The 14,837-nt window shown below is 36.8% G+C and overlaps 1 protein-coding gene across 12 annotated transcripts in view; it reads left to right on the top strand.

Annotated features, from left to right (window-relative positions):
- CUNH18orf54 (chromosome unknown C18orf54 homolog) overlaps nt 1-14,837 on the top strand; it is a 50,651-nt gene that overhangs the window by 12,615 nt on the left and 23,199 nt on the right. For 9 of the 12 annotated variants that reach the window (XM_070029104.1, XM_070029106.1, XM_070029100.1 and 6 more), the window contains one exon: nt 415-485. In XM_070029104.1, coding sequence (XP_069885205.1) covers nt 415-485 — 71 coding nt within the window. Of the gene's footprint in view, nt 1-414; nt 486-2,763; nt 2,813-6,847; nt 7,009-14,837 lie in introns of those variants that run through there. The other 3 variants (XM_070029108.1, XM_070029107.1, XM_070029110.1) reach the window with 3 other exon arrangements.

Genomic DNA, 14,837 nt, shown 5'->3' with positions numbered 1-14,837 from the left:
AGGCTGTTAACTTTGTGTTGAACTGGACCAGGGACCAGAGACCAGATATAACCTTAAAAGAAATGCCTTAAGCCTAGTTACTCTAGGTAAGCCTCACCTCTCACACTTTCTGTAACCTCCCAGAATTGTTTACCAGTTAGGGACCGCGGTAAACACATGAGCAGGTGGGAAACCTTTCATTTTCAATCCACAGCAGATTTCTTCCTATATATTTTTAGAATTTCTTACAGATTTCTGATGTGTGCCACGTAACACAATATCGAATTGTGTTCCTATGCTGGTTTTTTAAAAGAAAGTAATTCACACTCAATTCTTTAGTTTTCTGTGTTTTTTTTTTTTAACTTAATAGATATTAATGATATTTTAAAAATTTTGATTATGTTTTTTATTTTTATTTTTTGGCATTTTTAATAGGTTTCAGAAAATGATTTCTCCAAATTACAGTTGAAGGAGAATATGATTCCTATTACTAGGTCTCTTCAAAAGTAAGTATTCTTTATTAATATGTATTCAAGTCTTATCTTACCCGTTCCTTTGGAAAATGTCAGGGTACAATAATTGTTTCAAGAATAAATATATAGCTGGCAATGTAGCTTCGTGATATAGGGCTTGCCTTAGCAGGCATGAAGCCCTAAGTTCAATTCCTCAGTACTACATAAACAGAAGAAGCCAGAACTAGCACTGTGGCTCAAGTGGTAGAGTGCTATCCTTGAGCAAAAGAAGCTCAGGGACACTGCCCAGCCCTCAGTTCAAGCCCCAGTACTGGGGGAAGGGGTATGGGGGGGAAGGAAGAATAGATATATATAGATATATACCTAGTGTATTGATGCTTCTTAAATCACATCTTTTTTTTTAATGAACATTATAGCAAGTTTTTTTTTGTAGTGTAGTAGGTGTAGGTATAAAGGAGAGAGAAATGAAGAAGAAAGACCTTTCCTTTCCTCTATGAAGGAAATATGATTTAAAGAATTCAGAGTACAATATCTTGAAGAAAAAACATTGCTTTCTCTAAAACTTGGTGTAAATTCCTATTTAAAATATTCTAAGGGCATAAAGACATACCCGCAGAAGTTTAAAAACATAAATAACTCAGATTCTGTTTTCATTTCAGAGTAATAGTACAACTTGAGATAATATAGGTGTATGCCAATCCTATAACAATAACTTGTTAAAAATGACTTTTCATATAGTTCCTCTAGTATAAATTGGATTGTCATCTATAAATCTAACTCGTTAACACATCCCCGTGGAACTCTGAAGTAAATAGATTCTGGCTATAAAAGATTAATTTTTAGTGATATTGCCTAAAATAGTAGCAAATACAAGTCTTTCCAATGATTATGATATTGGTATAGAAAAAGCTGCTTATTTATTGGTCTGGTTGTATAGTGTTCTGAGCTTTAGAAATACTCAGATTAAAAGACTCTAGTACAGCAGTTTTATTGGCACTAAGTATGAGGCTGTTTGTGCTGTAGTAATCTCCTCTCTCGGGAAGAATCCATCCATGTACCCTAGGGAGAGATGAAAGCTGAGTAAAATATCTTGCACTTTCAAAACCAAAAACAGCCTATCTTTTATGTGAAAATTGCTTATTTGTTTCCTAAAGAAATGTGAAAAAAGTGAAACATGAGGCATATAAACTTGCGACTAAAAATTACACCAGATAGCTAATTATCATAGTTAAAATTTTGTGATGAATTTTTCTGTCTACTTGATTCACAGTGTTCAGATAGAAATAGTATCTCTTTTTGTATAGCTTTCCTTAATGCTTGGATATAATGTTTTATATCCAGGAGAGATCAGATAATAGTGACTATTTGCCAAGGGTAGTCAGTGTTTTTAAGTGCTACTGAAAGTAAAATTCATGCCAGTGCCAGTGTCTCAAGCCTGTATTCCTTAGCTGTTCAGAAGGCTGGAGGATCAAGGTTCAAAGACAGCTTGTGCAGAAAAGTCTGTAAGACTTCATCTCCAATTAACCAGCAAGAACTTTGGCTAGAAGTGTAAGAAAGCATGCCCAGTGTGAGAAAGCATGCCCAGCGAGAATGAAAGGCCTGAGTTTAAGCAAAAAAGAAAAAAAAAAGCATATGATCCTCATGATGCTACTATTATTATAGTACAGATCCAAGGGATAGGCATAGAGTAATAAGAAACTTGCCTAATATTTCAAAGCTAGCTAAGAGGTAATGCTGGAAAATCTTACCATTGAGTCTAATTAGGAAACCTGCTTCTAACACTTGTTAATGATAGTGGTAAATTGTTCATTGATTATTAGGTACCAGGACCTTAGTTGCTGGTAAGGACTTCATTGTACTTTAAACTTTTAAAGTAGATGACCTGAAGCTTTCTATTCTTAAAAATATTGATACTGGTGTTGGGCTCCGGTGGCTCAAGCCTGTAATCCAGTTAGCCACCAAAAAAGCCAGAAGTGGAGTTGGGGCTCAAGTAGTAGAGCATTAGCCTTAAGCATGAAATCTCAGGGACAGTGCCTGGGCCCTTGGTTCAAACCTAAGGACCAGCACCCCCAACAATATATACATGCATACTCATATGTATATGCTGCTCTTGCAGGTCTAAATGTGCTTCCTGAGTTAAAGTACATACCTTTGGAAATTTTTATTCTATTCTATTTACAATGTTCTATTTGATTTACAATGTTAGTTGCAGTTTAATTGATATACATTAAATTGTACATACCAGTGGTTTCACTATGGGACTAATTTATTTAACTTAACATGATGTTCTCCATTTCCATCCATTTTCCAGAAGACACCATAATGTCATTCTTTGAAATGTCTGAGTAAAACTCCATTGTGTATGTATTCCACATTTTCTTTATCCATTCATTCATTGATGAGCACCAAGACTTGATTCCATAATTTGGCTGTTGTGAATGTTACAGCAACTAACATGTATATACAGGTATCTCTGTAGTAAATTGACTCTTGATTCTTTGGGGTACCCAAGTGGTATACCTGGGATTGTATTGGGAATTCTAGTTTTCATTTCTTGTTGAACTTCTTTAGTGGCGAGAAGATCTTTTCTTGGTGAAAATGAACACTTCTCAATCATAATGAAAACTGATAGTAATTAATTTATAGGTGCTTTTACCATTTGCTAGAATATTTTTAGCACTAATATCTTCTTTTCTTGCCACATCCAATAAAAGTAGTCTTGCTTACATAACAAATTCTACTTTTAGACAGATCATGTTTTCTTAGATTGTTTTGGTTGATTTTGTTGGATTTCATGGATCAGCTTGAATAAGGCTTTATTTCACACTTCAAAGGATTATTAGTAGGCATTTGTTAGGAAGCAAATTTAGACTTAGAAAAGCATATGAGTGCATTTTTCATTCTTTCGTCTGTAGATAGACTGGAAAATTTAAAACTAGTTTAGTTCCAAAATTTCCTGTTTCTAAATTGTAAAATACTCTGCTTTTTCTTATTTTAAAATAAACTAATCAACTTCTTCAAAAGATACAGATTGTGGGACTGGGAAGGTGGCTTAGTGGTAGAGTGCTTGCCTAGCATGCATGAGGCTCTGAGTTTGATTCCTCAATACTGCATAAACAGAAAAAGCCAGGAGTGGAACTGTGGCTCAAGTGGTAGAGTGCTATCCTTGAACAAAAGAAGCTCAGGGACAGTGCCCAGGCCCTAACTTCAAGCCCCAGGATTGGCCCAAAAAAAGATATAGATTGTGGTATGGATATTTTAATGCTCTTTCCTAAAGTGAAAGGCCTATTTATGTTTCTTGTCATTATTCAACTAACACTTTTTGTTTTTAACAATTTGGATAGCTAACCATTTTTAAGACATCTTTCATTAGCCTTAGAAAACTCTGAGCTCCTATTTTGTACCCTTTTTACTATTTTAGGCAGTAGTCAGTTTTCTTATGTTCTTCCATTATAGGAAATCTGTTTTGTAGGAGAACTCTAGAACTGAAACATAAACATAAACTGTGTAACATCAAACAGTGTTAATTTTTCAGAAGGGTTTAATAGGTGCCAAAATTGCAGTGAGCTTCATATTCTTGTAATACTTAGCCCTGTCTTACACATATATGTATTATGAGTTTAATAAAAACATATTTACTAAAACTTCTGTAAGTAAAAATTGTCATCTTTAAGCAAATGGAAGAATCATAGTTTTTGAATAACAGGCTATCCTAGAATCTTATGAGATACATATATATATATATACATATAATATATATGCATATATACAATCAATTATTCCACCTAGGCAGGTGGTGAAAGACTGACCAATAATATGTGATGATATTTATGATTATGTACTCAATATGAGCAGTGTTAGACAATTACAAAATCATCAGTCATCTAAAATAACTTCTGTTAGCTTTGGAGAATATTTTTTATACATTCTAGAATGAATATGAAAAAACCTAGTAATTTTCATGGGATGGGAAAGGGAAACAAAGAAGAAGGCTACAATGCTTGATAAGAAATGTATTCATTATCTTGCCCATGTAATTGTAACCCCTCTGTACAGTATTTTCACAATAATAAAAAAAAAACTTAGTAATTTCCAATACTACAGGCCTTCCTATGCAGAACAAACTTAAGAGCTAGAAAATAGTCCACATTTCCAAGTCTTTCCCTCACTGATCAGTTTATTTCTGTTCCAGAATAGAGATAGAAAAAATTCTTTCTCAGGGCTGGGAAAGTGGCTCAGTGGTAGAGTGTTTGCCTTGTATGCATGAGGCCCTGGCTTCGATTCCTCAGTACCATATAAGCAAAAAGAAAAAAAGCCAGAAGTGGTGCTGTGGCTCAAGTGGTAGAGTGCTAGCCTCCAGCTGAAGAGCTGAGGGACAGCGCCCAGGCCCAGAGTTCAGGCCCCATGACCGGACTCCCCCCCCCAAAAAAAAAGAAAAAAGAAAAAATTATCTTTCATTTTCAAAATAAGATTTTTAAGTTTGTTTTTAAAAAAAAATTTGGACTTTTACTTTATTTTTCAAATCTAGGGAATGATAGGGAATGATACAATGTAGTTTTTTAGTAATACCTTTAAATAAGACTACAGAATTAAAGTACAGGTAAGTGAAAATAATTTTATTTCAGTCCCCAGTATCACTGAACTGTGGATTGATTTGTTACTTCTTTCCAGATGTTGTTTCCACATTTACTTAGAAAGAAACAAACTTAGAAAACATAAGTGTTTGGGTTGCCAGAAAGACCTCACTGATTGGTAAATGAGAAATTAGGCATAAAGTTTTCCAATAGCCGGTTATATCTTTTGGATTTCAACATTATAAATGGGAAGACTTAAAGATAACATTAGGTTTAATAACTTATAATACTGTAGCTGTTAATAGCTGTTATAATTTTCAAGTAGTGATTAGTGTAAGATATTTTGAGATAGCGGCAATGACTATAAATGTGATAAAAAAAATCTGAATCTTTATTATTGAAGGTTAGGCCTTGCTTGAATTCATAATAGAAGCAAATGTTAACTTAAAAGACATGAAAGATGGGAGTGTAAATAAGGTGAGAGGTATTTTGAGAGGAAACTTGGAAAATTAGGTCCTTTCTTTGAAGAATGAATTTTCTACACTGAGACCTGACATGCAATCCTGACTTTACTATGTAGAGCAAAAGCCATATTGCAGCCTTACTGCATGAGTCATCAGTTTTCATTCAATAAAAATGAATTTTCTTAAGAACGGTGACCAGTCTTTATGTGCTATTAGAAATTAAGACATCTTGTCAGGTGCCAGTGACTCATGGCTGTAATCCTAGCTACTCAGGAGGCTGAGATCTGAAGATCGCAGTTCAAAGCCAGCCCAGGCAGGAAGGTCCATGAGACTCTTATCCCCAATTAACCACCAAAAAACCAGAAGTGGTGCTGTGGCTCAAGTGGTAGAGCGCTTGCCTTGAGCTGAAGAGCTGAGGGACAGTGCCCAGACCCAGAGTTCAAGACCCATGACTGACAAAAAAAATTTAAGACATCTTGAGTTTAAGTGTTTAAAAATAATCTGTTTTATTGTCTAACTGATAATTATTTTGTAGTGAGCTCTTGCTAAAAGGTATCATTTTGCAAAGGTCTGAGGAGAATTACATGAGAAAATGTTAAGTATGAGACAGAGGATACTATTATTCTTATTAGACTAGTTGGAAGAGTAACTTAAAATTGAGTATCAGCCGGGTGCTGGTGGCTCACTCCTGTAATCTTAGCTGCTCAGGAGGGTGAGATATGAGGATCATGGTTCAAAGCCAGCCTGGGCAGGAAAGTCTGTGAGACTCTTATCTCCAATAAACCACTAGAAAACCAGAAGTGACGCTGTGGCTCAAGTGGTAGAGCACTCGCCTTGAGCTGTTGAGTACAGGGACAGTGCCCAAGCCCAGAGTTCAAGCCCCACGACCAACAAAAACAAAAAAATTGAGTATCAAAAATAATAAATTTGTAGGGCTGGGAAGGTGGCTCAGTGGTAGAGTGCTTGACTTGAATGCGTGAAGCCCTGGGTTTGATTCCTCAGCACCACATAAAGCAGAAAAAGCCTCAAGTGGTGCTGTGGCTCTAGTGGTAGAGTGCTAGCCTTGGGCTGAAAGAGCTGAGGGACAGCGCCCAGGCCCATAGTTAAGGCTCTACAGTCGGCAAAAAGCAAAAAAAAAAAAAAAAAAAAAAAAGTTTGTAGTAAATGTTCATAGAACATTAGATAAATTAATCTTCAACTATTTAGATTTACAAATTTTATAAGAAACAGTTCTGAAAGTTGAAATTTATGTTATTCTATCTTTGAGGATAATAGTGTAATCATTAATTTCTGTCTGCATTGGCTGTTCAGGTTTTTAAATATTGGTTTGTAATGTTTTTTGTACTTTTTAATGAAGGGCCTTGCACCATTTATCTCGCCTGAGAGACCTGGTTGATGATACCAGTGGAAAACAGTCACCGAAAATGTGAAGAGGAAAATAAAACTGTCACCACAATAAATAATCACCACAGAAAAATTATGTATTTTTTTCCTATTACTTAAACTGACAAAGCAAATGTAAGACGTACATCATTTTATGATTGCTTCAAGTATATTTCTAAAAGAATAGAACTTGAAAATGTCCCCAGGTTTTGTGACCTAGTCTCACTTTGTTCCAAAATGTTAGAATATGAACTGGAGAGACTCACAGTTATCCTATTTCTTACTTGGATCTTTTAGCTAGCAAATATTTAATTTTCAAATATGAATATTTTCCATTTTTAATGCTGATGTAGGCTTTCTTTAGAAACCTGATTATTTTATCATTTGTTTCTGCAACAGTAAGAAACTTCTTAGCTTCTATCTGAAATTACTAAATTAAGTTGATTAAAAAAAGTTTCCACTTTTTAGTAATTTAAAGAATTGTCAAAATCATTATGGTACATTTTATATAGAGTCAAAGATTTTGCAAAGTAAATATTTAAGGTGCTATGTTTGTAAATGGCATTAGACAGTATTTTCACAGCCCTAAAAGATCCTCTGCACTGCCTATTCATCCCTTTTGGATCCATGAAACGTTATTTTACAATGAGGTAAATTACATCTATTTTGGAAGGTATATTCCTTTTTTTATGTTGTTGCTGTTGTCATTAGGATGGAGTCATGCAGCTATTATGGATGTGTTTGTAACCCTTCTAACTTATTGAGCCCTCAAGACTCATAAGCTTTTTAAGTTTTTACTTTTCAGATTTCATTGAATATGTAACCCATTTTACACACTTAGGACTAAAGCCAGGAAAGTTTTCAGTAGCTGATTGTCTTAAATCACTTGTTTTGCTTCAACAAAATGCCTGAGAGTGGGTAATGTATAAAGAACAGGAAGTTCCCACAGCTCTGGAGTCTCGGAAGTCCTATAATACATTCTCTTAGACAGAGGATGCTGTGTCCCTACATAGCAGAAAGGATGGAAGGTAATAGGGTGTAAATTGTCAAGGTCAAGTTTTTTTTTAAAGGGCATTAGTCCATAATGGCAGGCCCCTCATGACCTACCCCATCACCTAGTAGTGTTTCAACACAGCGTGGCAAACACTGAGACCACAGCGGTGGTTTGCAGTGCTTGATGGTAACTTGAGTTACCAAACTCATCTAGAAACGACAGTAATTGGAAAAAGGAAACTTTAGTATTAAAATGGTTTTAAATTTGTATTAATATGCTACTTTGCTGAATGGCAACTCCTTTGTACAACAAAGATAAAAGTAAAACAAATTTAAAAAGGTTTTTAAAAAAAGAGTAAGGTGGTAACATAGCATGGGATAGAATATACTTTGGATTTACTAAAAAGGAAGGGTAGCTGTTCACTCTGTGGCAGAACAGAATTGTCTTTAGTAACTAGAAGTAGGTTGGAAGCCACACCCCAAAGTGCAGGGAAGTCGCTGGTAGTGACTAGTGTGGGATACAGAGTCTGGGGCTGGAGATGAAATATCTGTGTTGTGAAACAAGACTGGAGAAGAAAGGTCACCAGCTTGGCCAGGTCTGTGAAGTCACTAAGGAGAAGAATGCATGCATTCTGGGAGCATAAATGGAATACAGTGTTCCCAGGTGTCTTAAAACCCATGTTTTACTGCTTCTTAGGCTTCAGATACAGAAGAGCTTTCAGGTTCACTTTGGAGGTGAGGCCCATACATGGACAAGTAGTGCAGTATCAGGTTCTAGGAAGGTTTTGGTAAAAGAACAGGTAAAACTGTCTCACCCATCTACTTCTACCCTCTTCACGGCATGTTGCATACCCTGCCAAAGAAATCTGGACATACTAGGTAAAAGCAAAATGTCCTGGTCTGAGCCATAAAAAGGACTGAAGTGCCTGCCTTTGGAAAGGCAGGTTCAGGCAAATCTTAACAATCTGATAACTTCATGAAACAATTCTCATGAACTTGAAATCTGGTACGTTTTAAGAATTCTGGAGTTACATTTAATTTGCCCTTGTTCCAGTTGTCAGGGGGAGAGAGCATTCCTTTCATTACTTTTCATCAAGGTGGCCATATAGCTTTTATATAAACATTTCTTAAATACTCTGAATGGAATGCTTTGTTTTTAGTATATTTCTGCTCATGAAGCCATGTTTGCTTTTGTCTTGCTGTCAATTTGCCTTCCAAGACAGTCTCTCTTATATGTGTGTGTGTGTATATGTATATGTATGTATGTATTTTATTCCTAATAGTGAAACCAACAAAAGTAATGTTACATCCATCACCTCAGTATGTCTGGTTTTTAAATTTTTTTTGGAGCAGAGTTTTGTTCATTTTATCACCTTTCTGGATGTTCTCTAGCTTCTGGTGTTTGGGTATTTGTGTGCACTATATGTCCAAAACAGAGTAGAGAGGACTTTGATTATGAAATGATGTATTGCTGTACGTGTGTGTGTGTGTGTGTGTATGTGTAGTGTATGAGGTGAAAGTGATGAGACATGAATGTTAAGAGGAACTTGATGGTGGAAACTTAGTATATATACTACAGCCAGGTAAGTTGCTTCAGAGAAGTGAATACAGAAGATGGCCACAGGTTCCTAGTCAGTCTGGATTACCTAACAAGACTGGAAAAACAAGAACAAAAAATAAAATGTATTAAATCAGATGAGTATGTTGTGTGTCAGTGGAAGAAATCCAGACTTTATATGATTTGGCACATCTGTCTTAACCATTCCAGCATTTATCAGTTCTTACTGTGGACAAGTGACAATTGTACCTGAACCTTTTTGTTTCTTCCTTTTTGGCAGGGAGGGGATTTACCAGGCAGCTAATCTAGGATGGCATGCATCATAGGGAGGGTCTCTACCTCTGACCTACACTCCCACCCTTTCTATGAACCTTTAGTCTTGTTTCGAGGATTGAGAGAGAACTGTACCTGTCACATACAGTGAGTAACGTCTAGCTGCTAAGGCAGTAATAGAGGAATTAGGAATACAATCTGTGCCTTCCAGCTTTCCACATTACAACAAGAATACTTCCCTTATTAAGATAATATTCCATCTCTTCACTTTAGTGCCTTCCTATCTCTGGGTAAAATAAGTTGCTTTGTCAAGTGTGTAACTTTGTTCTTTGCCATATAGAAACTTTAAAGTTTGATGCAGTTCCATATATCTAGTCTTCCTTTGATTTGTTGTAGTTCTGGATCTTAGAAAGTTTGCATCTGTGCCTAAGAGACCTAGTGTTTCTTCTACCCTTTTCTGTAATCATTTCATATTTTTTCTTTTTTTTTTTTTTGTCGGTCATGGGCCTTGAACTCTGGGCCTTACCGCTGTCCCTCAGCTCTTCAGCTCAAGGCTAGCGCCCTACCACTTGAGCTACAGCACCACTTCCTCATTTCATATTTTCTTGTCGTACGGATCCATTTTGGATTGTTTCTGGTGCAAGATGATAAATAAGGATCTAATTTCAGTTTTCTGCATGTGGATATCCAATTTTGCCAACACTATTTGTTGAGGTTGTCTTTCTTCCATCCTATGTTTTTGGCTCCCTTATTGCATACTAAATAGGTATAGGCATTAGAGTTCATTTCTGGATCTCCTGTTCCATTGGTCCTCAGGCCCAAGCTGTTTTCATTACTATACCTTTATAATAGAATCTGAGGTTTGGTATTATTCCTCTTAACACTTAATGCCTGTTGAGGATTGTTTTTACTATCGGGGTCTTTTATTATTCCTTGTGAGTTTTTGGATTCCTTTACCTCCATGGAGAATATTGTTGAGGTTTTGATAGGTATTGCATTGAAATTCAAATTGCTTTGGAAAATATTGCCATTTTCATGATGCTAATTCTTTCAGTCTAGGAACATGGAAGGTCTTTTCTATTAATCTTCAATTTCTTCTTTCAAATATTTAAAGTTTTCACAATGGTGGTCCTTTACTACTTTGGTTAAGTAAATTCTAGGTGGTTTTTTTTTTTCCCTCTTTGAGGCTATTACAAATGGGATTGTTCTCCTAATTTCAGTTTCAGTGTTCTTATTGTTGATATACAGAAAAGCTGCTGATTTTTGTGGGCAGATTTTTTTTTTTCAGTTCTGGGGCTTGAACTCAGATCCCTGAGCTGCTTTTGCTCAAGGCTAGCTTTCTATCACTGGATCCACAGTGCCACGTACAGCTTTTTCTGTTTGTTTTGTACTGGGGAATCGAACCCAGGGCTTCATGCATGCTAGGCAAGCACTCTACCATTAAGCTACATTCCCAGCCCATATAGACTGATTTTATACACTGCTACTTTGCCAAAGTTTTGGGTCAGTTCTAGTAGCTGGGGGCAGAATTCTATAGGGCCCTTTAAGTACAGTATCATGTCATCAGCAAAGAGGGATAATTTTACTACTTATTCCCTATTTGGATCCTCTTTTCATTTTTCTTCTGCATCATTGCTCTTGCTAGAAATTTCTAGTATTGAAAAAGGAGTGGAGAGAGTAGACATCTTGCCTTGTTCCCAATTTTAGAGGAAATGTCTTTTTTTTCACCAAGTATGTCATAAACAACTTTATGGAGGAATGTTCCATGGATTGATTGCTAGGCATTTATCTCCAGGCTTTTATCATAAAGGGCTGTTGGATATTGTCAAAAGCTTTTTCTGCATCTATTGAGATTATTATGTAGTTCTTGTTGATGTTTTGTATTACATTTATTGATTTATGTATTTTGAACCAACCTTTGCATCCCTGGGATGAATCCCATTTGATTATAATGTATGATTGTTTTGATGGTGTTAAATTTGATTTGCCAGAATATTATTGAGAAATTTGTATCAATGTTCATCAAAGAGATAGATCTATAGTTCTTTGATGAGTCCCTATCTGGTTTTGGGATGAGTGATGCTGGCTTTGGTAGTGATCTTTCTCTTTTCTGTTTCATTAGAGAGTATTGGGTTCAGTTCTCCTTTGAAGACCTTATACAATTTGACTGTATTCAGATAAATTCTTTACACTTAACTTTGGAGGAATCTGGGCCCAGTATCCTTACCTTTCTTTTAGCCCAAGGCTCCTATTGGATACCAGTGAACTTACATAGCGCCAGTTTTCCCTGGTTACATGGTCCACTTTCACAAGTTTGTTTGAGCCTTGGCACATGGTTTTGCCAGTGTAGAAAAAGCAGTAATTGGCTTTGCATTTTCAACAAGTCAGACGACCTAGTGAGCTGCTGATGGAGGTTCAAGAAGAGAACTCTTTCCTCACCCTTGGGACCTCTTTTTCATACACATAATTAAAGCATGTTTAGATGGAACCAGCAACCTAACGTTTCTGTTTTAAGGCAAGGAGAAAGATGAGATTTGGAGAATGAGAAAGAGGAAAAGATAATTATTTTGAACTGAAAGATTCTGAACTATAATACCAGGAGCTGTAGTCCTAGCAAGTTAATGCTAGGTTCTGGACACTACTATTCTATCTCACACATTATCTCAGGCACAAATGACAGAATTCAAACTCTTAGTCCTGACTATCTTAGTGACATCCCTGGCTGTTGGAAAGCTTCACTGAGTTCAAATCCAAGTATCACTGAAAGTATTTTGCATTACCTTTTATCTTTGCAGTATCACTATGAATTTAAATTCCATATATTTGTTAGCTACGCAGTATGATTATTTGAAACTCAAATGATCAGAATTTGGCTTGTGGGCGCTCTTAAAAGCCTCCTTGTAATTGACATTATTGAAAATATCCTTGTTCTCTGTGAACAATAGAATGTTCCAGACCCTCCTGGTATTGTTTTTAGCCTGCAACATAGACACAGTAATAATTTAAAGGAATTGTTAAAGGAATTGTGATCTGTTTCTCTGGAATGGACCCAGCGCAGCAAGAGTAGTATGATTTGAAGAAAGACTAATGTAGAAGACTTGTCTGGAGTGTGAGACATCTAAATGAATATATTCCCTTCAAAGGGAAGAAAACTGGACAGTAGTGAACCTCTTCAATTTTATAGTGAGTTGAAGTTTTTCAAAAACACTTTATATATCTTTGTATTTATATCATAACTTTCTGAGTCAAGTTGATGAGGTCTGGTCTTTATGACACTAACCATTTCTCTGAGCTAATATATATATATTTTTAAAAAGGACTCAGAGTAGCATAGCATTTTTTTTCTAGACAATTATACCAAACTCCAAACAAGACTTACCTGACTGCCTTAAGAAATTTACCGCTGCTGACATCATACTTAGCATTTCTTAACATAGCATGAAGGTACACATTCTTCCCCTTCCCCTTCCCCTCCATCCAGCCTAATTTCTTCTACTAGGAGGCAAGCTGCATTTGGGCAGATAAATTTTTTTTTTTTTTGGCAGTCAGTTTTGAACTCTGGGCTTGGGTGCTGCCCCTGAGCTCTTCAGCTCACGGTGAGCACTCTACCACTTGAGTCACAGTGCCACTTCTGGTTTTCTGGTGATTTGTTGGAAATAATGAGTTTCACAGACTTTCCTGCCTGGGCTGGCTTTGAACTGTGATCCTCAGATGGCAGCCTCCTGAGTAGCTAGGATTACAGGCATGAGCCACCAGCCCGCAGCTTCTTGTTTTTATTTACTAGTAAGATCCAATCTAGATCTGTGCCTGGCACACATGCAAATGCACGTGAGCAGTGACTGGTTTCCTGGAATTGGAAACTAAATTTTCCTGTAATTGTGTTTATCTCCTGATTTGTTTTAAGGCTCCTAATTTGCTTTTGGGGGACTAAGTAAAATGTTGAATGTTTTCATTATATCTTTAAAAATTTTTTTTTGCCAGTACTGGAGATTGAATTCAGGGGCATTGTAATCTCACTTAGCTTTTCTTGCTCATGACTGGTGTCTACCACCTGAGCCATGCTTCTATTTCTCAGTTTTTGCTGGTCAATTGAAGATGAGTCTTTGCTGGTTTTGAACCTTGATCCTCAATCAAGGCTACTCCTAGCTTTCTGAGTATAGATGTGAGCCACCTGTGGCTGATTGTATCTTCATTATATTCAGTGATTCTTGAAAGAGTGGAAGTTTGTAAGGTGGCCTGATAATATTTCTCAAGATTCAGTCAGGAAATCTGACTCACCCTCTAGACAGTGTTGACCCATTTATGAGGGTGGAGTATCTGTGACTTAATCATGAGTCTCTGCCAGTTAATGATTGCACCACCTCAGCACCACAGCCCAATTAGAACTGAGCCTCCAGAACACAAACCTTAGGACAGCTGTTATTTGCATGTAACAGTGTCATTCAGGAAGCCTTACTTTGATTCTCATAAGGAAACTGACTTAGCAAGGTTAAAGAACTGGACCATGCTTCTTTGTAGAAGGGAGCTACACCTCATTCTTTTTTCCTTCCTTTTTCTTGGCAGTACTTGATCTTGGACTCAGGGCTTTGAGCTTGTTTGCCATTGAAGTCATGCGTCTAGCTTTGTTTTTACTTGTTATTTTTGAGACAAGATTAAAAAAAAAGTTTTAGCAAGGATTTTTTTTTTTTTTTTGTCAGTCATGGGGCTTGAACTAGGGCCTGGGTGTTGTCCCTGAGCTCTTAGTTCAAGACAGTTTCACTTCTGGTTTTCTTGTGGTTAGTTGGAGATAAACTTCTGGACTTTACTGTCTGTGTTGGCTTTGAACCTTGGTTCTCTGATTTCAGCCTCCTGAGTAGCTAAGATTACAGGCATGGGCCACCAGTGCTCAGCTAGCAAGGATTTTTTTTTTTTGGGTCAGTGTTGGGTCTTGAATTCTGGGCCTGGGCGCTATCCCTGAGCTCTTCAGCTCAAGGCTAGTATTCTACCACTTGAGCCACAGTGCCACTCCTGGTTTTCTGGGTTAGTTGGAGAGAAGAGTCTCACAAGGGCTTCTGCCCAGGCTGGCTTTGTACCAAGATCCTCAGATCTCAGTCTCCTGAGTAGGTAGGATTACAGACATGAGCCATCAGTGCCCAGTGAT

The sequence above is a fragment of the Dipodomys merriami genome, unplaced genomic scaffold (assembly GCF_024711535.1).
Source record: "Dipodomys merriami isolate MVZ:Mamm:240054 unplaced genomic scaffold, mDipMer1.0.p SCAF_2, whole genome shotgun sequence".
In the NCBI taxonomy this organism is placed as follows: Eukaryota; Metazoa; Chordata; class Mammalia; order Rodentia; family Heteromyidae; genus Dipodomys; species Dipodomys merriami.
The sequence above is the reverse complement of the archived record's forward strand: the minus strand, read 5'-3'. Positions and strand labels throughout refer to the sequence as shown.